This window comes from Paramisgurnus dabryanus, chromosome 12, assembly GCF_030506205.2.
Source record: "Paramisgurnus dabryanus chromosome 12, PD_genome_1.1, whole genome shotgun sequence".
Taxonomy (NCBI): domain Eukaryota; kingdom Metazoa; phylum Chordata; class Actinopteri; order Cypriniformes; family Cobitidae; genus Paramisgurnus; species Paramisgurnus dabryanus.
Genome location: NC_133348.1, coordinates 34,166,189 through 34,193,584, shown reverse-complemented (window position 1 = coordinate 34,193,584; position 27,396 = coordinate 34,166,189). Strand labels below are relative to the sequence as shown.

General features: G+C 44.3%; 1 protein-coding gene, 1 long non-coding RNA gene and 2 pseudogenes across 2 annotated transcripts; 1 reads left to right on the top strand and 3 right to left on the bottom strand.

The window, feature by feature from the left end:
• The first annotated feature begins 1,453 nt into the window (after window positions 1-1,453).
• LOC135750161 (uncharacterized) lies at window positions 1,454-13,497 on the top strand. Its single transcript, XR_010532610.1, has 4 exons — window positions 1,454-1,476; window positions 12,900-13,025; window positions 13,244-13,332; window positions 13,416-13,497. It is a non-coding gene; the product is annotated as an uncharacterized lncRNA (long non-coding RNA).
• Window positions 13,498-16,393: 2,896 nt separating this feature from the next.
• On the bottom strand, window positions 16,394-18,913 carry LOC135750123 (zona pellucida sperm-binding protein 3-like; annotated as a pseudogene).
• A 3,246-nt stretch (window positions 18,914-22,159) lies between these two features.
• LOC135750207 (5S ribosomal RNA) lies at window positions 22,160-22,276 on the bottom strand (annotated as a pseudogene).
• Window positions 22,277-25,112: 2,836 nt separating this feature from the next.
• On the bottom strand, window positions 25,113-27,165 carry LOC135750122 (zona pellucida sperm-binding protein 3-like). Its single transcript, XM_065268890.1, has 8 exons — window positions 26,405-27,165; window positions 26,208-26,326; window positions 26,029-26,132; window positions 25,783-25,960; window positions 25,599-25,716; window positions 25,448-25,530; window positions 25,287-25,378; window positions 25,113-25,207 (listed from the first exon to the last, which is right to left on the bottom strand). The coding sequence occupies exons 1-8, from the start codon at window positions 27,143-27,145 to the stop codon at window positions 25,155-25,157; spliced, it is 1,488 nt and encodes a 495-aa protein (XP_065124962.1). The 5' UTR covers window positions 27,146-27,165; the 3' UTR covers window positions 25,113-25,154.
• Window positions 27,166-27,396: the final 231 nt, after the last annotated feature.

The window sequence follows — 27,396 nt, the reverse complement described above, 5'->3', positions numbered from 1 at the left end:
AAGACTAGGCTATGTAAAATGTGAATTTACTTTTATTAGTAACTTTGGTAAGTTTCAGATTTCAATTCATAAATAAACTCGATGGGGGGGCCCAAAAAATGCAGCCTGCCTAGTGTAGTCCATTTATTTAATCCGGCTCTGGCTCTGTGTCCGTCCGACAAAACAATCCACGTACTCCGTTTTCTGATTAAATATCTTCCTTTAATCTTGTGCATCATTTAAATCCAACATAAAAAATATAAAAACAATAAATCCCAAAAAGAGCGCACCCGCCGCAAGGTTCACAAGCTGTGTTCCAATTCAAGGGCTGTGACCTGCTAAGCATGCGACCTTAAAAGGTGAGCACTCTGTCTTTCAAGGTGGAAGCCTCAGAAGTCCGTGAAGAGAACTGAAATGAGACAGTCTAACCTTCGGAGGAGCCTTAATTTGCGCTAGCTGCTGCACGCGCCCACCGCGCCTGTCAGCAGGACACATCGGAGACTTTTTTAACTTATTAAAATAAATATGGAATCAGAAAAATGATCATTTATTTTAGAAAATATGACACGTTGACACAATTGTCTCCAAATTCTTAAAGAAACAATACACAATTTTAACACACTATAAATTGTCAATGTAAACACACAGAATATTTGTCTAAATCAGGAGTGGGGAACCCTGGGTCCTGGAGGGCCACTGTCCTGCAGAGTTTAGTTCCAACCCTAATCAAACACACCTGAATTTCATTTCCAAGTAATCCTGAAGACTTTAATTTTATTTTTCAGGTGTGTTTAATTACGGTTGGAACTAAACTCTGCAGGACAGTGGCCCTCCAGGACCAGGGTTCCCCACCCCTGGTCTAAATGGTCTACATGATAGACACTGAAAAAAATTATTCATTCAATTTACTCAATTTTTTAAGGTAAGTGGTTGCAATCGATTTATCTACGCTACATTTAAACAAAAGTTAAGAGTAAATTGAATGAATATTTTTTTCAGTGTACGTAAATCAACTAAGCTTACATATTGAGATAATTTCTAACAAAAATATTCAACGGCTGAATCTAAAGCCAAACAGGCCCCTACATTATGTGATATATTAGAGTCTTAAGTGTAAAATAGCCCATCCTTAACATTTTATTGTTTGACTGTTCAGTACTGTTCATATTTACATTTAAAAAGCAGACATAAAAGTAACTTAAAAGTTACTTTCCCTAGTAACTAATTACTTTTAATATACAGTAACTGGTAGAGTAATTCAATTACTTTTAAAAGAAGTGAATATGCAGTAACCACGCGACTGCCGATTAGACAAACACCACAAACTGAGAGTGGAGGCGACGTGTTCCCCCTCCCTCAGCACCCAATCCAGACAATATTATGAAGCTGCAGACTCGGAGCCTGCAGCTACAGACCCCCGCCCAGAGAGCCGCATTCTCAGACCCCTCGTTTTTCGAGACCGCGATCAAATTGTATCGGATAAACATTTGAAGAAACGTGAGTATCGTTAATTTTATTAAGCGAATTATACTCATTCGAATTCTTTTTTTAATCAAACTACTTTAGCTAATCGATAACCCAACATATATGTACATTTAATATTTGTTAAAATAGATTGTTACAAAATTTGAGCCGTTAATGTATGTTTTTTTCGCCTTTTTCCCCCGAAAACATTTATAGCTAAATAACATAGCCAGCTAACGTTAGCTTTTAACCTTGGACTTTTTGTAGAAAAGCCATTGTAAAAATTTGATTAAAATTTGTTGACATTAAAGTAGACTAATTAAATACATTAAGGGGCGGTTTCCCGGACTAGGATTACTAGTCCTAGACTAAAATAAATATAAGAGCTGCCCAAACTGAAAACAACTTATGTCTTAAGCTTATTGCTTGGCCTCAAAATGTACACAAGTAATGTTTTTAATAAGGCATGTTTGATCAAACTAGTTATATTTTCTAATTAAACTAAGGCCTAGTCCTGACTTAAACTAATCCCTGTTCGGGAAACCACCCCAAAGTGTGTTAATGTCACCGGCCAGGGGCTGGCTACTAGTCGTATAAACCACGCCCCTTCTAAACTTCCACCTCGAGGAGGTCCCCAAAACCAACCCAATGACCAGACAACAACGAGCACAAGTAAATATAAAATATTCTTTATTGAATTAAATAATTAAAATATGGGGGGAACTGGGAAAGGGGAAATTAAAACTAATTTCAAGTTCTGCCCTCCAGGGGGGGCCACGGCCCAATGAATGACTAAGGGTGGGGGGTCGTACGTGGGGGAACGGGCTCCTGCCTCGGGTTCCCTCTACTCGTGGCGCGCTCCTCTTCCTTCCTGGAGGCAGAATAAAAACACAATGAGTGCTAGTATGGGTCTTTTCCTGATGGTGTACCTTGACTCGGCGCACAGCGGTGCACCGCTTACTTTCCACAGGTCCTTGCTCGGTGACTCACTTTAGCTCTCTTTCTCTCCACAGACGACTGCTGAAATACAGGGACACAGTGAATCGTTCTCAAGACGTTCGCTCACCTCTGTGCTGATTACAGCTTCTAGGTAGGTATGGCTCTCTCCACAGCTTGATATCTCAGTGTTCACGTTAACTCTCTTTCTCTCCACAGACGGCTGCTGGGATACAGGGACACAGTAAATCGTTCTCAAGACGTTCGCTCACCTCTGCGCTGATTACAGCTTCCAGGTAGGTATGGCTCTCTCCACAGCTTGATATCTCAGTGTTCACGTTAGCTCTCTTTCTCTCCACAGACTCTGCTGGGGTACAGGGACACAGTAAATCGTTCTCAAGACGTTCGCTCACCTCTGCGCTGATTACAGCTTCTAGGTAGGTATGGCTCTCTCCACAGCTTGATATCTCAGTGTTCACGTTAGCTCTCTTTCTCTCCACAGACTCTGCTGGGGTACAGGGACACAGTAAATCGTTCTCAAGACGTTCGCTCACCTCTGCGCTGATTACAGCTTCTAGGTAGGTATAACTCTCTCCACAGCTTGATATCTCAGTGTTCACGTTAGCTCTCTTTCTCTCCACAGACTCTGCTGGGGTACAGGGACACAGTAAATCGTTCTCAAGACGTTCGCTCACCTCTGCGCTGATTACAGCGTCTAGGTAGGTATGACTCTCTCCACAGCTCAATATCTCAGTGTTCACATTGGCTCTCTTTCTCTCCGCAGATGGCTGCTAGGATACAGGGACACAATGAATCGTTCTCAAGACGTCGCTCACCTCTGCGCTGATTACAGCTTCCAGGTAGGTATGGCTCTCTCCTTTCCACAGTTCTGTATCTCAGTGTTCAACGTTGGCTCTCTTTCTCTCCACAGCTCACACAACTCACTCGCTTTCCTGTCAATCAGCAGACGTAACAAATTACATAGAGACTTACAGGGGTCGCGAGCTTACGCTGGCTAGTTTCTGCAATGCGGCGATTAAGCAGTGGTTTGTACTGGGACGCCGGGGGCCAAGACCCTCTCGGCGAACTCGTTGATGAACAGAGGGGCGAGAACCACGCCGGCACACCGGGTCGAACGCTGCCCGTTCCTCGAGACCCGTTGGTCAATCGAAAACTGGACCGGGGCGCCCTTTCGTCGAGACCTCGGGCCAGCGGATCTCTCCTGCCTCTACTCTGTGATGATGAAAGAACACAGGTAAGTTTAACAATAATAGGTACAGTATCCACACACACTGCTACTCGCGCAGTTCTTCGCCGCCACTCTGCAATTCTGTGAAACTGAAAGCACACTACAGCAGTATTATACAGGGTTTTCTAGCGCCGTTCTTTCCTCTTCACCGTCCCGGGACGAGTGACTGGGAACGGGATTTCGTCAAACAAGACACAGCACTCACACTGCAATACACGGCATCACACAGCACCACTTCAAGTGAAAATTTCCAAAGACTCACCCCACCACGCTCAGTGCACACAATAGACACCCGTCCTCTTCCACGTCGCTCTGGGCGAGAAATAGGGAGATGGTAATGGCCTAGCGTTTGTTTGCTGTCGTTGCTGTAGCTACTTTCCCACGGAAACCTTCGGCTCACCCACCACACTGGTCCAGGGGTAGGGCCACTCGATCTCTCTCTTAAGAACACTCAAACAATGAATCAATCCAATATGTATATCAACATTCACTTCAAGGGTTTTGGTTACTCACGATCTCTATCTTTCTTCGTCCTAGGTTGTCTTCATGCCAACAGTAACTCAGGCAGCTAGACAGGGCGCTTTCCAGCCACAAACACCACTGTTCCCACAGATATATACTCACAGTGGTAAGTTTTCCTCTCCTTCCGTTTCTCTCAAACAATGTCAGTGTCCGGCTAGTACTTCACCTTTAAGGTCTTCAATGTCCTCATTTCCATCGATCTATAATCCTTACGTGGAGAGAGAGCAACACAACAATCCGAATATAGCGTATTAGGCGAGCTCAACTCAGCACTACAATACACACCAACACATCAGTGGATAACATCAGCCAAGACTGTGGTTTGACTTGTCTTTTTATACTCCCCTGGGTGCTGTTCTCCTCCAATCACCCGGCGCTCCTCTTAATAGCTCCCAGCTGTGTGTAGTTTAGCTGATTACAGCATTCGCGACGCCACCGGATGTCCGGTGTTTGCTCTTTCCGGTCCGGGCGGAAACATCCGGGCGGAACCAAAACTTCCCAATTTTTGGTTCCGCCTCAAAGATCGTCACTCCTGTGACATCCTCCCCCACCAATACATTCTAGTCCCTAGAATGCCTCGGCGTTGTCCACTCCCCGTACCGGGCAGGGGGGCGTCCTCGACTCTCTCGTTGGGAGCGCCTTACGGGTGAATCGGGCTCGGCTGGCCCGGGTACTACCTCTGGTTGTATCTGGGCCGCCGGGGGTTCGACTGGCTCTGGTGCCACCTCTGGCTGTCTCTGGGCGGCCGGGGGTTCGACTGGCTCTGGTGCCACCTCTGGCTGTCTCTGGGCGGCCGGGGGTAGCGCTACCATGGGTCTCCCTGGTACCACAGCCCATCCTTCCAACCAGGGGGCCTCCGGTACTGGCTCGGCGGGCCCTTCTATCACGGCCTCAGGGTAGTTCGGACAAGGGCGAAGCATATTACGGTGTACCACACGTTCGGGGCCAGGCTTTCCCTCGGGTCGGATGGTGTACACCGGTTGTCCCGGCCTCTGCTGTTTGCAGACCACATACGGGATAGCCTCCCAGCGATCGCTTAGCTTGCCCTTTCCCTGCCGCCGGTTATCTCTCGCCAGGACCCTCTCACCTGGTAACAGGGGGGCATCTCGGGCAGTCCGATCATACAGCCGTTTGTTCCTTTCTCCTGCCGTCTGTATTCTCCTCGACACCTGTTCATACGCGAAGTGTAAGCGCTGGTGATGGCGCCCCACCCACTCTGTTACACTCACTTCTTCCCGGTCTGCTGCTACCCCCAAGACCAGGTCAGTGGGCATTCGCACGTGCCTGCCGAACATCAGGTAAGTAGGGGCATACCCCGTTGTGCTATGAACACTGTTATTATACGCTTGCAAAAGGTTCGGTAAAGCACTCACCCAATCTCTCTGCTGCTGTTGGTCTAAGGTCCCCAGTAACCCCAATAGGGTCTGATTAAACCTCTCGCAGCCTCCGTTTCCCTGGGGATGATACGACGTTGTGTGGGTCTTCGTGCATCCATACAACTGGCACAACTCACGGATTACCTTGGACTCAAAATTCGCCCCTTGGTCGGAGTGCAGGAACTCGGGGCATCCAAACGTCTGAAAAACATGGCGCCATAAGGCTGTGGCGGTGGTATTGGCTGTCTGATCAAGCGTTGGAACTGCCCAGGCGTATTTAGTAAACAGATCGGTGATGACCAGGATGTTCTGATAACGGTCCTGAGGGCGGCCCAGCGTCAGGAAGTCCATGGCCATTATGTGGAGGGGGGCTTTCGCATGGATAGGTACCATCGGTGCTCGGGCCTCTCGTCTAGACTTGAACAACATGCACCGGGGGCAAGCTTGAATCAAGTTGTGCACAGACGCCTCCAGCCCCGGCCAGTAGAAGAATCTACGTAATAAGGATACGGTTCTCTCCTGTCCCTGGTGTCCCAACTGGTCATGATAGACTGAGACTAATGCATTTACCTGGTCGGCGGGCACCACAATCTGGCACACTTCTTCTCCCAATTTCGGGTCGCGGGTTTTCCGGCAAAGCACCCCCTCCTGTAGCTCCAGCTTCTCCCACTGTCCCAGTAACTTTCTCCCCGTCTCCGTCTGGGCTAATCTTTCAGCCGGCGTGGGCCGTTGGCCCTGCTCCACCCACACCTTCACTTGGCGCACGTCCCGGTCCTGAGCTTGCCTCTCTATCCATCGGCGGGGGTCCCACCCCCAGTTCCCTGGCACGGCCTCCTTCTGGCCTCCTGGTGCTTCCACGACCCCTATCATATAGCCCTCCTCGTGGCTATCCTCCCTTTGATACCCCTGGCGTCTGGGGCTCTTTGCCTCCGGCAATCTTGAAAGGACGTCTGCGTTCGTATGCTCTCGCCCGGGCCGATACTGCAACTTGTAATTGAAGTTGGCCAGCTGAGCCACCCATCGCTGTTCCACAGCCCCCAACTTCGCCGTCTGTAAATGCACTAGAGGGTTATTGTCTGTAATAACCGTTACCTCAGCTCCCCAAAGGTAGTCCTTGAACTTTTCGCTCAAGGCCCACTTCAGGGCCAGCAGCTCCAGCTTAAAGGAACTATAATTGGCATCATTCCTCTCTGCCGGATGGAGGCTTCGGCTCGCATAGGCGATCACCCGCTCAGCTCCTTCTTGTCGTTGGGCCAATACCGCCCCCAGTCCCAGGTTGCTCGCGTCTGTATACAAGACAAAGGGTTTAGAAAAGTCAGCATACGCCAAGATGGGGGCCTGTAACAACTCCTGCTTCAGCCTCTGAAAAGCCCTCTCACAATCATCACCCCAGTTAATAAAGGGCGATCCACGGCCCCGGCTTCGTCCTGTGCCAACCAGCAACTGGTTAAGAGGCTTGGCAATCTTGGAGAAATCTTTAATAAACCGTCTGTAATATCCCACGAACCCTAGAAAGGATCGTACTTGCCTCACAGTTTTCGGCGCATTCCACTCCTTTACGGCAGAGACTTTCTCGGGGTCCACGGCCACCCCCGCTGCACTAACCACATGGCCCAGGAACTTCACTTCTCGCCGCAGCAGGTGGCATTTGTCCGGCTGCAGTTTCAGCCCGTATCTTTCCATGGCTCGAAAGACTTCCTCTAGATGCCGGAGGTGGGAATCGAAATCTGGGGAATACACAATCACATCATCCAAATACACCAATACCGACTCCATCAACTGACCTCCCAGGCAGCGTTGCATCAAGCGTTGGAAGGTGGCTGGAGCGTTGCAGAGTCCGAAAGGCATCCGGTCCCACTCGAACAATCCGAATGGGGTCGTGAAGGCCGTCTTCTCCCGATCCACCTCGGCCACCTGCACCTGCCAATATCCACTGGCCAGATCTAAGGTGGAATACCAGGCTGACTGTGTGAGGCTAGCGAGGGAGTCTTCAATTCGTGGTAGAGGGAAAGCATCTTTCTTTGTTACCAGGTTCAGCTTGCGATAGTCCACACAGAACCTCCAGGCTCCTGTCTTCTTTTGTACGAGCACGATGGGGGCCGCCCAGGGGCTACTACTCTCTCTGACGATGCCCCGGCTCAACATGCCCTGCAGAAGTGTACGTACTTCCGCATATAAGGTAGGTGGGATCGGTCGATACCTCTCCCTGCTTGGCCCCGCATCCCCAGTGGGGATATGGTGTTCCACCACCCGGGTGCACCCATAGTCCTCATCATGCCTTGCGAACACATGTTGCCACTTCCGAAGGAGTGCCTGCAGTTTCTGTGTCTGTACCCGTCCCAGGTCATCCCCTTGCAGTGACTCACCCGCCAGATGTTTCGGCATACCTCCCCCCTGGCTACTCGCCGGGGCATCCATCTGGGTCAGGGCCACCTCTATCACAGTGGGGCACACCTGACGAAAACTGACGTCCCTTTCTTCTCTCACCTGGTGAGGCGTGACCGTCGTTAGCCGGGCCAGTCGTTGGTGTCGATATAGTTGGACTGCATAGGGGTGCTCATTTCTCACTCTCACAGGGATCCTTCCCCGGTATACCGCCGCTAGTCCCCGTGCTACCTCCACTTGTGGACAATCCGTGTGTGGCTCCACCAACACCCACTCCTCGGGGTTCGCTTCCCGAAGGGGCACTCTTGCCCAGACGATAGCTTCGCTCCTAGGGGGAATAGACAAAGCAAAACGACACATTACTCTTCCCACTTCCTCCCGATCTCTACGCACCTGATTCATTTGGACCCGGCGGCAGTCAGCCACCACGCGCTCCCACTTGGGCCTCTCGGCAGGTGAGATCCTTGGACCAGGCCTAGCCCGGAATATCTCCTCCCAGCACTCGGAGAGGACGTTCATGCCCAATAGGGCTCTGTGGGTGCCTAAGCACCTATCCTCCACAATGACCACACCTTTTTGGGGGACGACCACCCCATGCACTTCCAGATCCGTTAGGCGATAGCCGATGTAGGGGATTTCCAGGCCATTAGCGCCCTTCAACGTCAACCAGGGGGCCTCTGCTCCTTGTACTCCTTCTCGTCCGAATATCTCCTTGGAGAGGCTTTCTGCAAACATCGTTACCTGTGAGCCCGTATCTACCAGGCACTGAATCCACTTGCCACACACTTTTACTTCTGCCACCGGGCTATGCCCGATCATCTGTTGCCTTGAACCGTTCCTTCTTCCCGGGTCTTCTTGAGGGGTCCCGGCCACACGACCCACTGTGGCCGGTCGTCCTAAAAACCCCCTTCAGATGCCCTGCGAGGCCCACACTGACGACTGTAATGCCCGGGCTCACCACAACGATTGCAAATCGGTCGTCCCTGGTCATCCCACTCAAAACGGGGTCTATTATAGCGGTTTGGGCGTCCCGGCGGCTCTCGGCTCCTCTCCGAGTATACTCGCTCTCGGGGTGCCGGCCTTGGCTCCTCCCGCGCCCTACCTTGGCGCAGCTCTCCCAGAAGAGTTTTGGATAACTCTGACATCTGCTCCCGGACATCCTTCAACAGTTCTACTTTTATAGCCTGCTTCCAATCCGTGCGCTCTGGTGGTGGTGGCACGCTTTCGTTTACCGCGGCACAGACTGGGGTCTCACTCACCTCGACCTCATCGCCCTCCAAGGCTAACGCCTCCTTCCTTAGATCTTCAAATGTGAGGTCGAGGTCTCTGCGAAACTGGACCCTCAAACTCTGCCTCACGGGGCCCTCTTTCATCCCCAGGAGGAATTGGTCGCGCAGCAAAGTCTCGCCATCTCCCAATCCATGATCGCGGCGGGCCTGTAGCCGGGTGAACTGCTCTCGCAGTCTCAGGGCAAACGCTCTAATGGGTTGTCGGGGGCCTTGTTTACTGTTGAAGAATTGGGAACGGAGGACAGCTACGGGGGTGTGGTCACCATATTGCTCGGTAAGGAACTGAAATATAGTTTGGGCACTGGCTCGGACAGCTTCAGGGGCGGCCTGTACTTCTCGCCGCGCTTCTCCCTCTAGGGAGTTTAATACGAACTGGAGCCGCTGGGCTACACTAAGGCTTTGCAGGTCGGCTAAGTACTCCAACTGGGCCTTCCATTCCGTTAGTCGTATTTCCGACTCTATTCCTCCATACTTTTGGACCCAAGGGCTGCCCATAAAAACAGGCACCGCACGGGGTTGGGCTGCGGGCCCTGCGTTGTCGGTCATTGGGCTAGTCTGGTTACTCAACTCGAGGTGGAACCCTGCCGACTACGCCAAAATCTGTCACCGGCCAGGGGCTGGCTACTAGTCGTATAAACCACGCCCCTTCTAAACTTCCACCTCGAGGAGGTCCCCAAAACCAACCCAATGACCAGACAACAACGAGCACAAGTAAATATAAAATATTCTTTATTGAATTAAATAATTAAAATATGGGGGGAACTGGGAAAGGGGAAATTAAAACTAATTTCAAGTTCTGCCCTCCAGGGGGGGCCACGGCCCAATGAATGACTAAGGGTGGGGGGTCGTACGTGGGGGAACGGGCTCCTGCCTCGGGTTCCCTCTACTCGTGGCGCGCTCCTCTTCCTTCCTGGAGGCAGAATAAAAACACAATGAGTGCTAGTATGGGTCTTTTCCTGATGGTGTACCTTGACTCGGCGCACAGCGGTGCACCGCTTACTTTCCACAGGTCCTTGCTCGGTGACTCACTTTAGCTCTCTTTCTCTCCACAGACGACTGCTGAAATACAGGGACACAGTGAATCGTTCTCAAGACGTTCGCTCACCTCTGTGCTGATTACAGCTTCTAGGTAGGTATGGCTCTCTCCACAGCTTGATATCTCAGTGTTCACGTTAACTCTCTTTCTCTCCACAGACGGCTGCTGGGATACAGGGACACAGTAAATCGTTCTCAAGACGTTCGCTCACCTCTGCGCTGATTACAGCTTCCAGGTAGGTATGGCTCTCTCCACAGCTTGATATCTCAGTGTTCACGTTAGCTCTCTTTCTCTCCACAGACTCTGCTGGGGTACAGGGACACAGTAAATCGTTCTCAAGACGTTCGCTCACCTCTGCGCTGATTACAGCTTCTAGGTAGGTATGGCTCTCTCCACAGCTTGATATCTCAGTGTTCACGTTAGCTCTCTTTCTCTCCACAGACTCTGCTGGGGTACAGGGACACAGTAAATCGTTCTCAAGACGTTCGCTCACCTCTGCGCTGATTACAGCTTCTAGGTAGGTATAACTCTCTCCACAGCTTGATATCTCAGTGTTCACGTTAGCTCTCTTTCTCTCCACAGACTCTGCTGGGGTACAGGGACACAGTAAATCGTTCTCAAGACGTTCGCTCACCTCTGCGCTGATTACAGCGTCTAGGTAGGTATGACTCTCTCCACAGCTCAATATCTCAGTGTTCACATTGGCTCTCTTTCTCTCCGCAGATGGCTGCTAGGATACAGGGACACAATGAATCGTTCTCAAGACGTCGCTCACCTCTGCGCTGATTACAGCTTCCAGGTAGGTATGGCTCTCTCCTTTCCACAGTTCTGTATCTCAGTGTTCAACGTTGGCTCTCTTTCTCTCCACAGCTCACACAACTCACTCGCTTTCCTGTCAATCAGCAGACGTAACAAATTACATAGAGACTTACAGGGGTCGCGAGCTTACGCTGGCTAGTTTCTGCAATGCGGCGATTAAGCAGTGGTTTGTACTGGGACGCCGGGGGCCAAGACCCTCTCGGCGAACTCGTTGATGAACAGAGGGGCGAGAACCACGCCGGCACACCGGGTCGAACGCTGCCCGTTCCTCGAGACCCGTTGGTCAATCGAAAACTGGACCGGGGCGCCCTTTCGTCGAGACCTCGGGCCAGCGGATCTCTCCTGCCTCTACTCTGTGATGATGAAAGAACACAGGTAAGTTTAACAATAATAGGTACAGTATCCACACACACTGCTACTCGCGCAGTTCTTCGCCGCCACTCTGCAATTCTGTGAAACTGAAAGCACACTACAGCAGTATTATACAGGGTTTTCTAGCGCCGTTCTTTCCTCTTCACCGTCCCGGGACGAGTGACTGGGAACGGGATTTCGTCAAACAAGACACAGCACTCACACTGCAATACACGGCATCACACAGCACCACTTCAAGTGAAAATTTCCAAAGACTCACCCCACCACGCTCAGTGCACACAATAGACACCCGTCCTCTTCCACGTCGCTCTGGGCGAGAAATAGGGAGATGGTAATGGCCTAGCGTTTGTTTGCTGTCGTTGCTGTAGCTACTTTCCCACGGAAACCTTCGGCTCACCCACCACACTGGTCCAGGGGTAGGGCCACTCGATCTCTCTCTTAAGAACACTCAAACAATGAATCAATCCAATATGTATATCAACATTCACTTCAAGGGTTTTGGTTACTCACGATCTCTATCTTTCTTCGTCCTAGGTTGTCTTCATGCCAACAGTAACTCAGGCAGCTAGACAGGGCGCTTTCCAGCCACAAACACCACTGTTCCCACAGATATATACTCACAGTGGTAAGTTTTCCTCTCCTTCCGTTTCTCTCAAACAATGTCAGTGTCCGGCTAGTACTTCACCTTTAAGGTCTTCAATGTCCTCATTTCCATCGATCTATAATCCTTACGTGGAGAGAGAGCAACACAACAATCCGAATATAGCGTATTAGGCGAGCTCAACTCAGCACTACAATACACACCAACACATCAGTGGATAACATCAGCCAAGACTGTGGTTTGACTTGTCTTTTTATACTCCCCTGGGTGCTGTTCTCCTCCAATCACCCGGCGCTCCTCTTAATAGCTCCCAGCTGTGTGTAGTTTAGCTGATTACAGCATTCGCAGCGCCACCGGATGTCCGGTGTTTGCTCTTTCCGGTCCGGGCGGAAACATCCGGGCGGAACCAAAACTTCCCAATTTTTGGTTCCGCCTCAAAGATCGTCACTCCTGTGACATTAATATCAAAGAATGTCATCATTAATAATTTAATCCGATTTACCATTTGATCTTTTTTTAATTACCGGACCTTTTCTCCTAAAACTATAAATTGAATTAATTAATTAATGCGGGAAAAATGATTTTACTTTATATAATTTATGTAGACTACTTAAATGAGCTCTTAAAAAAGTAAGTATTAAAATGAATCAATATCAACTGTGATATTAAGTTGTTGCCAGCCATTAACAACATACAATTGACTAATAATCAAATGTACTATGCCTTCACTATTTATTAACCAGCCTATGATATTAACATGTCAGCTAGAATGTGTCATTTGGCCTTTTGTTTGGGTTCCTTGTATGGACTCTGTGGAGTGGTCTTAAAATTAGAATTTGAGTTTGACTCTCTCTCTCTCTCTTTTTTAAAGATGGATATAACAATTCAAACGGGGGACTCACTTCCAGAAATTCCAAAATGTCACAAATGCTGCAGTGATTTTGACTACCATCAAAGTGGTTCCCCCTAAAGCCATGTGTGCCTGTCTACATGGACAGTGAGCAGCAGTAAAATTGCTATTCTTTTTCAATGTCTCAAAGCTCTGCTTTATAAATCTAAAACTCAACTGAACTTCAAGAATGAAGTGGAGTTTATTTGTAGTTTTCTTTTTTCCTGAAGTAGGCCCAACATGTTTGTCAATTGGATTGTTTTTATTATTGTCATATATGCAATGTTTTTTTATATATTAATTGATGTATTTGTTTATATGGACAGGCCATTATTCATGGCCTATGTGAAATGCAGGCATTATCCTGGCAGGAAGCTGAGCAGGTGTTCCTCAGTGGCCCTTTTTATCACTCTAGGTATGCTTGTAATTTGTATTTGCAAAAAAATAGTATTTTTATTACACAACATTTTTGACAATGGCCTTCATGCTTTATTTTAGTGAAGTCGAGGAATTTGACAGAGCAGTTTCCAAAAGACAAAAAAAGAAGGAAAAAAAATCACCTGCTGGAAGTAATTATTTTACCTTATGCATTTACATTATTTTACATTTATTCATTTAGCAGACGCTTTTATCCAAAGTGACTTATAAATGAGGAGTTATTTTTAATGCAATTGAAAATGAAAAGTAAAGTCACTAACACAATTCTTTCTTTTTTGTTTGCTTTCTCCTGTTTACAGCAAGATGTTGTTTAGGTGATTGTTCAATAAAGTACAGAATTGTTTATTATTGGTGTTTTGTCTATTCTTATTTAAGTTTAGCTTCGGATTCAAAAAACAGGTTTTGTAATGTTAGCATTATGTTAATGACCATTACAGGTTGAACTGAAAGAAAAAAATAGAATTTTAATTAAAAAAACAACAACATTGTAGCAATATAATATTACATAATATTTTTCTAAAGATAGTTCAATCTGTAATTGTATCCCTTCCATCAGTAATTTTCTTTTAATTACACCCACGCTCAAAAAAATAACTACTGGGTAAATTGTTAGTCAGAGAACACAATTAGTTTTTTGGCACATGCATTAAGCTGGGAACGCAAATATTTATTTGGATAACTTTAAATAAAACGAGACCGTAAAATTGCATCCTATTGTTTTCAATGCCATTTGGATAAGGGTGTTATAAGGTCTTCCAAAAGCAGGGGGCGCTGTCTCAAAAAACGAGGGGTCTGAGAATGCGGGTCTCTGGGCGGGGGTCTGTAGGTGCAGGCTCCGAGTCTGCAGCTTCATACTACTCAATCCAGAAGCTTTATTGTAAGCAATATACAACTGACCTGTGTTACAACTATCCCCAGTCTCCTTTAGTCAAGATAAGCAAAGTGATCACACAAACTTACAGAACCTTGTGTTGCTGTATATTTCCTATCAAATATGTTAGGTTTGACATTAACAGCCTGTTACAAAAAATAAAGTGTGTGTGTGTATATATATATATAATGTAAAAAAATAAAAGTTGCTGAAATATGGCCAAGGAACACATTCTAAACATTTGTTCACAAACAAAAAATTACTGCATCTTGTAGAGTTGGGAATTTGCTACAAAAAGATGTAAAAACCATTTTACCCACTCATGCTTGAAACAACATATTGATTTAAAGGAACAGTATGTAAGAAATGTATATCAATTAATCATAAAATGGCCCTGATATGTCTCAAGACATTAAGAAATAATTTTCATTTCAAATACTTATATCACCGACAACAGTGGTCTGGCCAGGATATTGTCATTTAAAAAGTGAAGTTGCAGCCCTCAACTGATGTTTATGTTGTCATGTTGTGTATTGGCCACCAGTTGGGTGGTTGCAGTACCAGTTTAAGCCACAAGTTTTGTGATTCCTATACCAGTTTTGGCCACAATCCTACATACTCTTCCTTTAACTTTGTGTAAGACACTTTTTGTTGTGTAAATGCAATATGCAATGGTCAGGAATATTGGTGTGATTCACACCTGAGGAGAAAAGCCCCAACCCCCTAATGCCTCAATGAGTAATTTTGTGCTAGAATGAATTTGAGGAGACTTAAAGATAATTGCTTGTAGTTTAATAATAACTAAGTAGTGTACAATAAAATATATATACATTATAATAAGTATCAAATGTACATTTTGTACACATACATTTTAGCAGGCACATTTTTGTCAGTTAGGAAAACAGTTCCTGAAGATATAAGTAAACATCACATGGCTGGCATTTCCAAGACTTTATCAAAGCAATGCTTAGAATCTGATACACAACAGAGCTCTGCTATGAGCTGTTACATAAACTTCATGTAGTTCATATTACCATATAACTTTAATGTCCAAAAAGTGTGAATATCAACACCAGCCATATTGCACCAGAATGCTCACCACACACCAACTTATAAGTGGAGAGGAGACAGAGTAATATAGCCATTCAATATATGAGGAGATGATTAGTAGGCCAATGGGCAAGTTTGGCAAGGATGCCAGGGCACATCCCCTCTCTTTTTCGAATGACATCCTGGGATTTTTGATGACCACAGAGAGTCAGGACCTCGGTTTAAGTCTCATTCAAAAGAAGGTGCGTTTTGACAGTATAGTGTCCCCATCACTATACTGGGGTGTTATGACCCACACATACCAAAGGGTGAGCACCCCCTTCTGATCTTACTAACACCTCTACCAGCAGCAACCTGGTTTTTCCAGGAGGTCTCCCATCAAAGTACTGACTAGGCTCAACCCTACTTAGCTTTGGTGGGCAAGCTGTCTTGGGGTAAAGGGTGATATCACATATGAGGTCAGCCAGGAAAAAAAATTAGTACCACTCAACTTTCAGATTATATAAACAGGCAATATTTATTTTCAATTGGAATTAGGTTGTTTAAAAGTAGATATATGCACCATGTTTGTGTGACGAGTAATCAGAGTATCAACTGATTTTTGAAACACGTTTGAGACAGATGGCAGAGACAGACACGTCTGTAAGCGCACCTCATTTATTTTCTTTGACAAACACAAAGATCTGTTATTGTGAATGAACACAACTAAAGGTAGACCCTTCAGTTTCAAATGATGTCAAACATGTAAGTGTATGATGATTAATAAGGGATTATTTTAAGCAGAGTCTGCTTTGAGCAGAACACACATCAAGACACTGTGCTGTATTTTTGGACCCCTGGGAGTTAACTCAGGGTCATGCATTGTGCACAACACTTATTGTTTCCTTCTCATTTTGTCCACTTTCCCTGCAGCTAAAGAACCTTAAGCCTCTTAAAAGTCCTCATCGATACTCCTTATAATTTACTTCCTGAATTACTTGTTTACAAGGATTTAAGAATTTTCTTAGAATTGTCACTAAGAACAACTATTTGCCCCTAAGATTTTCTATGAATACAGCCACAGACTAAGTTTCACATCTCCAGAGAAAAACCTCACATATGCAAATCAATAGTAAGACTTTTATTGCCACATCTTGCAAAACCATCATTTAGACACAACAATGAGGCCAATGGTGACATTCCCTTCTGACACCAGCCCTACAACAAGGGAGGTAAAGAAACAAGTGAGCATTAGGACTTGTAAAAGCTTTTAAGAGAAGACCTTAAAACGCTACCGGAATCAGGAAGTGCTCAAGCTACACATGGAGTCAGAGCACATGCACACCTGGTCATCGTCATCTGCAGAATTCCATCTAAAGAGTACAAATATTAAATGCCACACAGGATGGGGTCATTATCTACAAATACATAACCATTCATAAAGGAGCAAGCCTTATGCTCTGGATCTGTAGGGTTGAAGCAATGGCTGCTTTTAAAGCACATGTAATAGACCTACAAAACAAAGGGATTAGCAAACGTCTCCAGTTGAATATCTTGGAATAGTTCACATCAGTGGTTGCAGTAGCAACACGGCCATCAATAAAAACATGTAGAGGAACATGATTGTACTGCTTCACAGAGGCTTCAATGTTCATGAACTGGCCAAGGAAATACTGATTGTCTGGCCTCTCAAACATCCAATCATCTGCAATGAAGAAACATAAACCTGTGCACACTAGGGCTGTTGAAACGAATTTCAGTAATCGAATATAATTCGAATATTAAAAAGAATAATACTAATCGAATGTTAAAACTACTATTCGAATGGGATTAAAAAAAAATAGATTTAAAAATATTTTTTTTATGTGTTCACTATCTAACGCATTTATGCTGTTAAATACCGCTAGCTACCTCGACCCGCATTTCCATCGGCTAATTCATTTGAAACAAGACCAGCAGCAGGAGGTACGTGAGAAAGAAAGCGGAGCTGATAGCGATTGCGGAGGAAGGTTATGAGGAAGACGAGAACGGAGCAGCCAAGGTGAAGAGGACAGTGTCAGGAGAAAACCGCTCTCAGTCCTATGGACGACCGTTTGGGGAATGTCTTTAATGCTAATTTGTTTGGATAAGTTTGTCTTTTCGACCAGTGACAAAATACTTGTTCAAGATCACACTTCCTCTAAGGTGTTTAAATGAAAAAAGAATAGTGAAATTGGAGGCCAGGGGATGTGTGTGCTGTGTGTAAGTATTGTATAACTAATGATGCGATCTACGCAGCCCTCATACGTGAACAAAGAACTGCGTTGATAATGACATTTTTCATTAAAGTTGAAAACTGTTAATTTTGTGTCTAAGCTTAATCATTAATTAGCAAGAAAGCTATCACCTGTTATTAAATAATTACATGCTTATTAGTAATACTGCAATGTCTTCTAGTGGACATAATTTAAAACAAGTCAACTATACGAGCTCATAGTGGCATTGGCAATCCATAAGCCCGTTTTTACAACGTGTGTAGATAGGTATAGTAAATATTAATAAGTCAAATTTGAGCATTAAATAATCCATTATAAATCGAATATTTAAAAAAAAAATGAATGAAATTCGAATGGGATAATAGAGGAAGATTGACAGCCCTAGTGCACACCCATGCAAAAACCAGGGTTTTCAGGCACAAAGCATTACCAGTCATAAGCTTCAAAGAGAAGACCAGCATATCCTCTGCAACACTTGTAGCAGCAAAAGGAAGCAAAGCAGGCATCACATGTCGCTGCTTACATTCTGCAACCTAAAGAGCAAGAGAAAGTAATCTGGAGCATATTCAAATGGACAATGCTTAAATGACTGCAAGATCAAGTCTTACCTTGGATAGTGACAGTGAATTGCAATGGCAGCTGCATCAGCTCTCACAATGGGAGTTCCACCTAGAGCCTCAGGAGTGTAGAGTAGAGTGAAGGTGTACACCAACTCATCAGCAGTCATCTGAAAACAGTAATCATGAAACCATTACAAGATGGTTAACAATTTTCAAACATCACCAGCAGTCATCAAATTTGACTCAAAAGCAGACACTCACCATTAAAGAACTACCACATGTATGGAGCTCATATTCAAAGATAAAAACTTCAGCATCAGGATCCTCACCCACAGCTGCACAGCCTCCTAGACTGAGGAATGAGACATTTACCAATTGGCCATTTCCATTGAAGTCCTTTTTAACCTCCACATGCATAGAGTTCTCTGCACATTGTGCTGCTACACTATCAGGAGGGCTGGGTATCTGCAGCTAAAAAGGCACTGCTGGCTGTTGGGGCTCTTCTGGCATATGGGGAAATTGCCAGGTCAAAGGTGCTACAGGAGCCTGTGTTAGCTGCTCGGACTGAGTACTTGCAGGACCTAGCATACCAGGTGCAATTTCAGGTTTTTGAGGCTGAATAAAGGCTTCTCCTTGCGTATTTTGGACAACTTTGTGAGAGGCTAAAAGAAGTGGCAGTTGTTGCTGCTTGTGATGCGGTTGATGTTGATGTGGCTGCGGCTGGTGCTGCCTTAATGGATCCTGGCCTTGTTTTCCTGACCACTGTTCCACAGACAAATCAACTGCTAGGATCAGCAGCAATCCAATACATTTCAAAGCCACCAGCCTCATCATAGTACAGACTCTGAGATCATCAGAACGTTTGTTCGACTGCTGCTGTGCCTTTTTCAAGAGCAAACAATTAACTGTCTCCACCCCCTTTTGACAAGATTAATGATTCTTCAGGCTTGATGAGTTAAAAGAAATTACCTAAAATGAAGATCTTTATTCAGCTTCAGTATACCAGTACTACAAGATATTGTTAATGAAGTCTCAATGAAGTATTGAGAACTGTATAAATGCCTTGTTCTATGAAGATGATTGTTTTGTTTTTTACATGCTATGGAGTAACATCTGATACGATCACTATACCAAGAAACTAAGTTTGGGAAACAATGCGTACTGCAACTGTTCAGATCCCATTTGTGTACCCTGCAGCGCTTTCCAAAATATCTCATGTTAATTTGATGTCATATCTGTCAGTGCAGTGGCACACTTAGGGGCAGTTTCTCGGACAGGATTTAGATTATTCCAGGACTAGCTAGGCCTTAGTTATATTAAGACATTTAAATTGTTTTTACAAAAAACCTTACACAAACCAATACTGGTGTGCATCTTGAGACAAAACAATGGCACTGATATATATTAAGATATAAGATGTTTTTAAATTTAGGCAGCAGAAACATGCATTTTAGTCTGGGACTAGAATAAGTGCTGTCCGTGAAACTGCCCCTTAATGTTGTCTTACATAATGACAATATGTAACCACGGTTCAGGAAAAAAAAGCATTTAGTTGAAAGTGTTATTTCTTTCTTTCTTTTTTCTTTTTTTGCAGTCTAATTCGAGAAAAACAAAAAATTTCTGAATCTTAAAGATTTATTGCTGATCATACTCAAAATCCTGAGTTAGTATATGTAATTTAATAAGTTTTGTGTCAAGAAATAACATTTTGTCCACTTTTAAATATACATCATATTTGAACTGTACAAATCAGATCTGAAGCATGTTACACAGTTTTTAAGGTACAGTTCATCTAACGTTAGAAGTGTTTACTTAAAGCTAGGGTTGGTAATCCTGTTCAGATACATTTTTTATTATACTGGGTGAAATGGTCCTTCTTTCCTGAGAGTAGTCAATACATTATGTGTTCAGAAAACGGAATGAAAACAATCAGACCTCTGTAGCAGCTGGAGGACAGAAAAAACTCCGACCAATCACTGCCATTCGGTGCGTGTGTAAAGAACCAATCAGATGCCTTCATGTCTCGTGGCCCAGCCCCACTGCGCGCGCTGCCCTGCGTGCACTAATCACGTCATCGTTCCCTGAAATATTCAGTCTCACTACACCGAGTAAGCAGGAGTTTGCAGCACCGGCACAATGGAAGATAAAAAGCAGCCAAAACTACCACTGCCAGCTTTGCTGGTAACTGCTCGCCCTAATAAAAAACCTAGAAAAAGAAAATCTGAGGCAGAAAAGGCTGCAACTAAACAGGTACTGGATAAAGCCAGAGGACAAACTCGTGTAAACATCGGTGGAGCATTTGAACGATGGAGACAACTGAGGGAGCTGAAGGGCCTGAAAAGCGATGCCGAGGTTGCGGTCTTTCTGCTGAACAGGTAATAATTTGTTTTGCTTCGGGTGGATTTGTTATTTCCATTATAAATGTTACGTTAGGCAACGTAGCTATTTTTGTAGCTAGTATTAGCCCAATGCTAACATTAGATTCTCTGTCGGTGTAAATCAGTTGAGTTACAGGTGAATGAGACATGAAGTCGTTTGGTTGATGCCTATAATGTGTTGAAATACTCGGTTTTCCTGTGACCTGCAGCTGACTCCGACTGTGGATGCGCGTTCATGTTTGTGGGGGCGTAGCTTTGGACGGAGTGCTAACGAGAGGCGGTGGAGCTTAGAAGAGGTGCCGTTTTCTAATTTTGCTAGCTCTCAAACATTACCTACCCTAGCTTTAATGGTGGGAGTAAGTTTGATGTCTTCCCTGTTAAAAATTGGCAGTTTTATTAGATTACCTACAAAGCATTACTGTAGATCTCTCATTTAATGATCAAGCACGAAATCACTTCAGAATTCACATCATGACTTTCTGGTGAAATGCTCAACCTGATTGGCTGTGGTCATTTCAACTCCAAAAGAGCCCACCAAGTTCCAATACCAATCATCAGATATTGGGGACTCGAGTCATATTACTTGACTCGAGTCAGACTTAAGTCGCAAATTGTATTACTTGAGACTTGGTCAGTGGCGGTTCTAGGATTTTTCTGTAACAGGGGCCATTAAGGGGCCACATGTTACATTCAGGGGCCAAGTACAGGGTACATTCAAGCACACAAAATAATTTATTCAGTATGGTGCGAATACATTTTGGCAGTCATTTCTTTATCAAACGCTCTAATAAAAAATGAGCCGGTAAAGTTCTTAATTATTTTTTTCATTTATTTATACGGATTTTAGCTATTTCTGTGTTAACTACGTTTAGACTACGTACAAATGGTTAACATTACAAATCTAATCATATTTTAGAAATTAAATTGAAATAAAAGCTTTTACTGAGTTTAAATGCCTGAGATTAGAGTCTTTATTATTATTTTATACACTTCTATTATGCTTTCCTTCTAATAAAAGTGCCAAAAAAGTTCTTAAAATCTAATGAAAAGGCTACTGGTCTCTGTAAAATGTATAACTGCAGATAACAGCAGCTTTGATTCAGTTTATCCACCGAGAAAAAGAAGCATATAAGTGATAATTTGTGATTGGTGATAGCGGGACTGTCACAATCAAATAAACCAAATGAGCAAATGATGCCATGCAAATCAGGTAAACAAGCTACAGCTGGTTCAAAACGCCGCCTCAAGAGTGCTTACTCGGTCTAATTAATTAATTAATTAATTAGTTACATTTATATAGCGCTTTTCCAGTGCTCAAAGCGCTTTACATATGAATGGGGGAATCTCCTCAACCACCACCAATGTGCAGCATCCACCTGGATGATGCGACGGCAGCCATATTGCGCCAGAACGCCCACCACACACCAGCTTATTAGTGGAGAGGAGACCAAGTGATATAGCCAATTAGTATGAGGGATGATTAGTAGGCCAATGGGCAAGTTTTGGCCAGGATGCCGGGGCACACCCCTACTCTTTTTCGAAGGACATCCTGGGATTTTTAATGACCACAGAGAGTCAGGACCTCGGTTTAACGTCTCATCCGAAGGACGGTGCTTTTTTTGACAGTATAGTGTCCCCGTCACTATACTGGGGCATTAGGACCCACACAGACCACAGGGTGAGCACCCCCTGCTGGTCTCACTAACACCTCTACCAGCAGCAACCTGGTTTTCCCAGGTGGTCTCCCATCCAAGTACTAACCAGGCTCAGCCCTGCTTAGCTTCAGTGGGCAAGCTGTCTTGGGCTACAGGGTGATATGGCTGCTGTTTTTACCTAAAACAGTATGAAAAACAGTCTAAAAAGTATGACCACATTAGTCCAATTCTGGCATCTTTACACTGGCTACCAGTTAAATATCGCATACAATTTAAAATATTACTAATCACCTACAAAGCCTTAAATGGCCTAGCGCCCTCGTATATTGAAGAACTACTATCAGAATACAATCCACCACATAAACTGCGATCACAAAATTCTGGTTACTTAATTATCCCTAGAATATCAAAAGTGTCTAAAGGTGGTAGACCCTTTTCCTACTTGGCCCCTAAGCTCTGGAATGATTTACCAAATAATGTTCGAGTATCTGACACAGTCGAGCAATTTAAATCTAAACTTAAGACATTCTTCTTTAACAAAGCATTCACATAGAATGTCCAGTAAATTTACTTTTCCCGCAGTAGTTATTTTGTCTAGAACAAAGCACTCACATACCTCATATGGGTAATATACTATTGCCGCAATAGTTAGCCTGTCTGGAACCGAGCTGACTTAAACCACTATAATGTATGACACTTGCATTACATGCAAACGGCCCCTACGCTAATAGAATTCCGTTTTTGTCTCCCTGTGTCGTCCTCGACCCCGAGGACAAGTAGACAAACAGACCCAGTTCCTGTTGCTGTGAAGGTCATCGCACCACTGATCTACTGGCTGTCCTTCAACGTGATGCCCAGCCGATGCACGACCAACGACCACCGGCTGAACCAGTTTAATCCGCTTACCCGCTTCCTATCCCTACAGTGTCTATATATATAAATATATATTAATTTCTCCCAAGGGTTTTTGTCCTTCTAGGAGTTTTTCCCACCGGGTTTTCTCCTAAGGGGATTTTTAGTCACAGGGAGAGTCAGACAACTTTGGCTTAACTTAGCACTTTACCGTATACGTTACATTATTAACCCTCTGGGGTCCGACCATTTTGGGACACTGTCAGAGGTTCTGACATGCTCTTACATTTGGTCTTTTTTCAGTTGCTTTAAAACATAATAATGGCAAGTGTCTTATACCACTGTGTTCAGCACAAACTGGGCTAAAATATTATATGAGCTACATGTATGTACATGTTTGTATTTTTGAGAGAAAAGGGTTTATGCGTGGTTTTTAAAAAAGCAAAAATTTTACGTCACTGATAGAAGTTCACAAAACCCATACTAAACATGTTTTAACAAGACTTTCCTAAACAGAATCTAGTAGTCTAGAGTTTTTTCTTTAAAATTATGTGAAAATCATCCTGCCTACTGATTCACATAAACCAATATATTGATTTAGAAATTGTAAGACACTTTTGCAATGATTAGTTAAATAAAAAGCTGTTTTCAGATGACTGTTTTCAGATGCCCATACCCTTATCGTCTAGCTTCTGTTTTAAACGCATTTCTCGCAAATGGATGTGCGTGAGCTTAAATAGGACCATGGGTTTCTTTCATAAGATTTGAACTGAGGCGGGTCTACATTAGCGCGCGCCTGTCTCGTCCGTCTCCATGGTTCTTTTTGCGTGTTCCACCGCCCATCAATCATCGGTTGCGCGTCTTTTCACCTTGCTTTTTAAAATGTTTTACTCAGTAACGGATATGATTTAAAATGTAGCGAAGTAAAATACTTTAAACAAAACATACTTAAGTAAAAGCAAAAGTACAGATTTTAAAAACTACTCAAAAAAGTAAAAGTACACAAAAAAACTACTCAATTACAGTAACGTGAGTAAATGTAATTCGTTACTTTCCACCTCTGATATTGACGGAAGTTTAAGCAAGAGGAGGAGTAGTCAGGAATGATGTTACTGCGCATGGAGGTCAAAGTGCTGCAAAGTAAGTGCTCTTCCACCATTCAATAGAGTTCTTGGTTTTTTCACTTAAAAATCATAACTTTTTGTGCCACTATACTTACTCATGCAACTACTCACGTAAAAGTTTTTACATAGGGAAAGCATGGAAGTGTTTCGTGGCATCTAAGTTCATCCCTGTTTGGATCCTAAGAAGTGAATGGGGCTAGGCTAAATGCCAACACATTAATGAAACGCTGTACAAAGATTAAGTGCACACATTGAAAAAAATTCATCTAGACTGCGGTAAGAACATAGTAAAAGGAGAAAATGGTGCTTTCAAGAAACTGACAATTACAACATTAAAACCCTTCAATTAAAACATGCAGTGTTAATTTATAGTTAACAGCAAAGTTTAAGATCAAATAACGTACAATACTGGCGATAGTTGAGGAATATTGTCATGAAAATCATCTGTCACCCCTATTCATCCACTCTTGACAAAGTAAACAATTTGCCTGCCTTCACTGCTCAAGTATAAGAGCCTAAGCCGTCGCTTAATCTAATATTTTGAGGTTTAAAAATTAGATTTAAGTAAAAAAGCCCGGCCCTCTGGTTTTAGTGTAACATATGCTGGCTGTTTAAACAAATTGAGAATACCCCAGCCTTTTTTTAGAGGCTATGAAGCGCTTTTAGTCCATCATTGCTTAAGATGGTTAACTAGCAGCTCTGGCTTCTAGCATTGTTTTTATATGAATGCAGCACCTCATTAGCAACTCTGTCTGCATGCGGTCACCTTTGGAGTAAAAATGCATGTTGCAAATAAAAGTACATATTTATATAGTTAAATTTACCATAGTTGAGTTAGATTAAACATTTGTAAGACTTGCTTGACAAAGCAATGACTTAACTCACAAAATTGACTTGCATGTGACTTCCTGTCAATCATATTGCATTAGTTCCTCAGAAGCCAAATATTAAATTAAACATTTGCAAGCTAAAAAGATTTTTATAAGGAGGAATCTTTGAATCCAGCACAGGTCACAAAAGATACACAAGTCAGTGCCATTTCAAGGTTTTATTTGTCATTCCTTAACCCATTACTTCAGTCAGAGATCACAATGGGGCCAATGGTCACCTCTCCTTCTGAAACCAGGCCTGGAAAAACAAATTGCAAGAGTTTAATTAAAAGGCATTTTGACAGGGTTCCTGAAGCTCTACAAGACCGCACTCTTACCAGAATCAGATATTGCTCTTCCTTTCCTAGTCGATCCACATATGGAGTCACAGCACATGCACACGTCGTCACTTTCATCTGCAGAAGTCCATCTGTAAAGAGGGTGTTAAAGTATCATTCAATACAAACAAGCAATTGTGGACACTCGAGTCTGGACATACCCATTGGTGAAGGAGCAAGCTTTGCTCTCCGAATTTGTAGGAGTTGAAGCCAGGACAGCCTTCAACGCACATGTAATGTAGACCTAGAAATAAAACTGCTTGTATCAAACTAGTTCTCTCAAGATGCAGAACAAATTACAATTTAACATACCGAGCTGTTACCAGCTTGCTGGAACTTGAAAGCCTCCAACTGAAACTGCAGCTTGTCATTTAGAACTCGGTGCATGAAATGGGAAGGAGAGCCTGTAAGCTTGGCATCAACCAGGCACCTAGAGAGGAAACACAGTCATCCTTCTCTTGTGCATTTGACACCAAGAAAAAGGAACCCTACTCACCCATGGTTCTCAATAAAGGAATATCTTGGAACAGAGTTCACATCAGGGACTGCAGTAGCCACACAGCCATCAATGAAAACACGCAGGGGAACGTGGTTGTACTGCTTCACAGAAGCTTCAACGTTCATGAACTGGCCAAGGAAATACTGGTTGACTGGCCTCTCAAACATCCAATCATCTACAAAGAAAAGCATATTGGCAAATCCCATTTTAGATCCAGACCAGAATAGAACAAGAGATCATTACCAGTCATGAGCTTAAGGGAGAACACCAGCACTTCCTCTGAAACTATGGTAGCAGCAAAAGGAACCGCAGCAGGCATCAACACGTCACTGCTTACATTCTGCAACCTATAGAGCAAGATAAAGTAATCTGGAGCATGTTTAAATAGACAATGCTGAAATGACTGCAAGATCAAGGCTTACCTTGGATAGTGACAGTGAATTGCAACAGCAGCTGCATCAGCTCTCACAATGGGAGTTCCAACTAGAGCACCAGGAGTGTAGAGTAGAGTGAACGTGTACACCAACTCATCAGCAGTCATCTGAAAAAAGCAATCATGAAAACATTACCAGAAACCAAACTTCACATGCAGTCAGTAGACTGAAAAGCAGCCACTCACCGTCAAAGAACTACCACATTTGTGGAGCTCGTATTGAAAGATAAGCACATGAGAATTAGGATCTTCCCCTACAGCTGCACAGTCTCCTAAGCTAAAGGATGAGGGCTCTGCCAAGTGGCCATTTCCATAGAAGTCCTTTTTAACCTCCACATGCACAAAGTTCTCTGCACATTGTGCTGCTACACTGTCAGGAGGGCTGGGTACCTGTAGCTGAAAAGGTACTGCTGGCTGTTGGGGCTCTTCTTGCATGTGGGGAAACTGCCAGGTCAAAGGTGCCACAGGAGCCTGCATTAGCTGCTTGGACTGAGTACTGGCAGGATCTAGCATTCCAAGTGCAATTCCAGGTTTTTGAGGCTGAAAAACACCTGCTCCTTGTGGGTTTTGAAGAGCTTGTTGATGTGTCAAAACTGGTGGCTGTTGTTGGAATCGTAATGGATTCTGGGCTTGCTGAGGTGCAGAAGCTGGTGGCTGTTTTTGGAAACCTAATGGATTCTGGGCTTGCTGAGGTGCAGAAGCTGGTGGCTGTTTTTGGAATCCTAATGGATTCTGGGCTTGCTGTGGTGCAGAAACTGGTGGCTGTTGCTGGAATCCTAATGGATTCTGGGCTTGCTGATGTGCAGAAACTGGTGGCTGTTGTTGAAATGTTATTGGATCCTGGCCTTGCTGAAGCCACTGTTCTAGAGACAACTCAACTACTAGGAGAAACAAAAATCCAACATGTTCCCAAGCCACCAGCCCCATTGTGTTACAGACTCTGATATCCTCAGAACACTTGTTTGAATGCTGCTGTGCCTTTTTCAAGAGCAAACAATTAATCTGGCTCCACCCCCTTTTAACAAGATTAATGATTCTCCAGGCTTGTTGAGTTAAAAGGTTTACCCAAATTTGAAGATCTTTACTCAGCTTTTTGGGGTGGTTTCCTGGACAGGGATTATCTTTAGCCAGAACTAGGCCTTAATTTAATTAGGAAATACAACTAGTTTTAACAAACA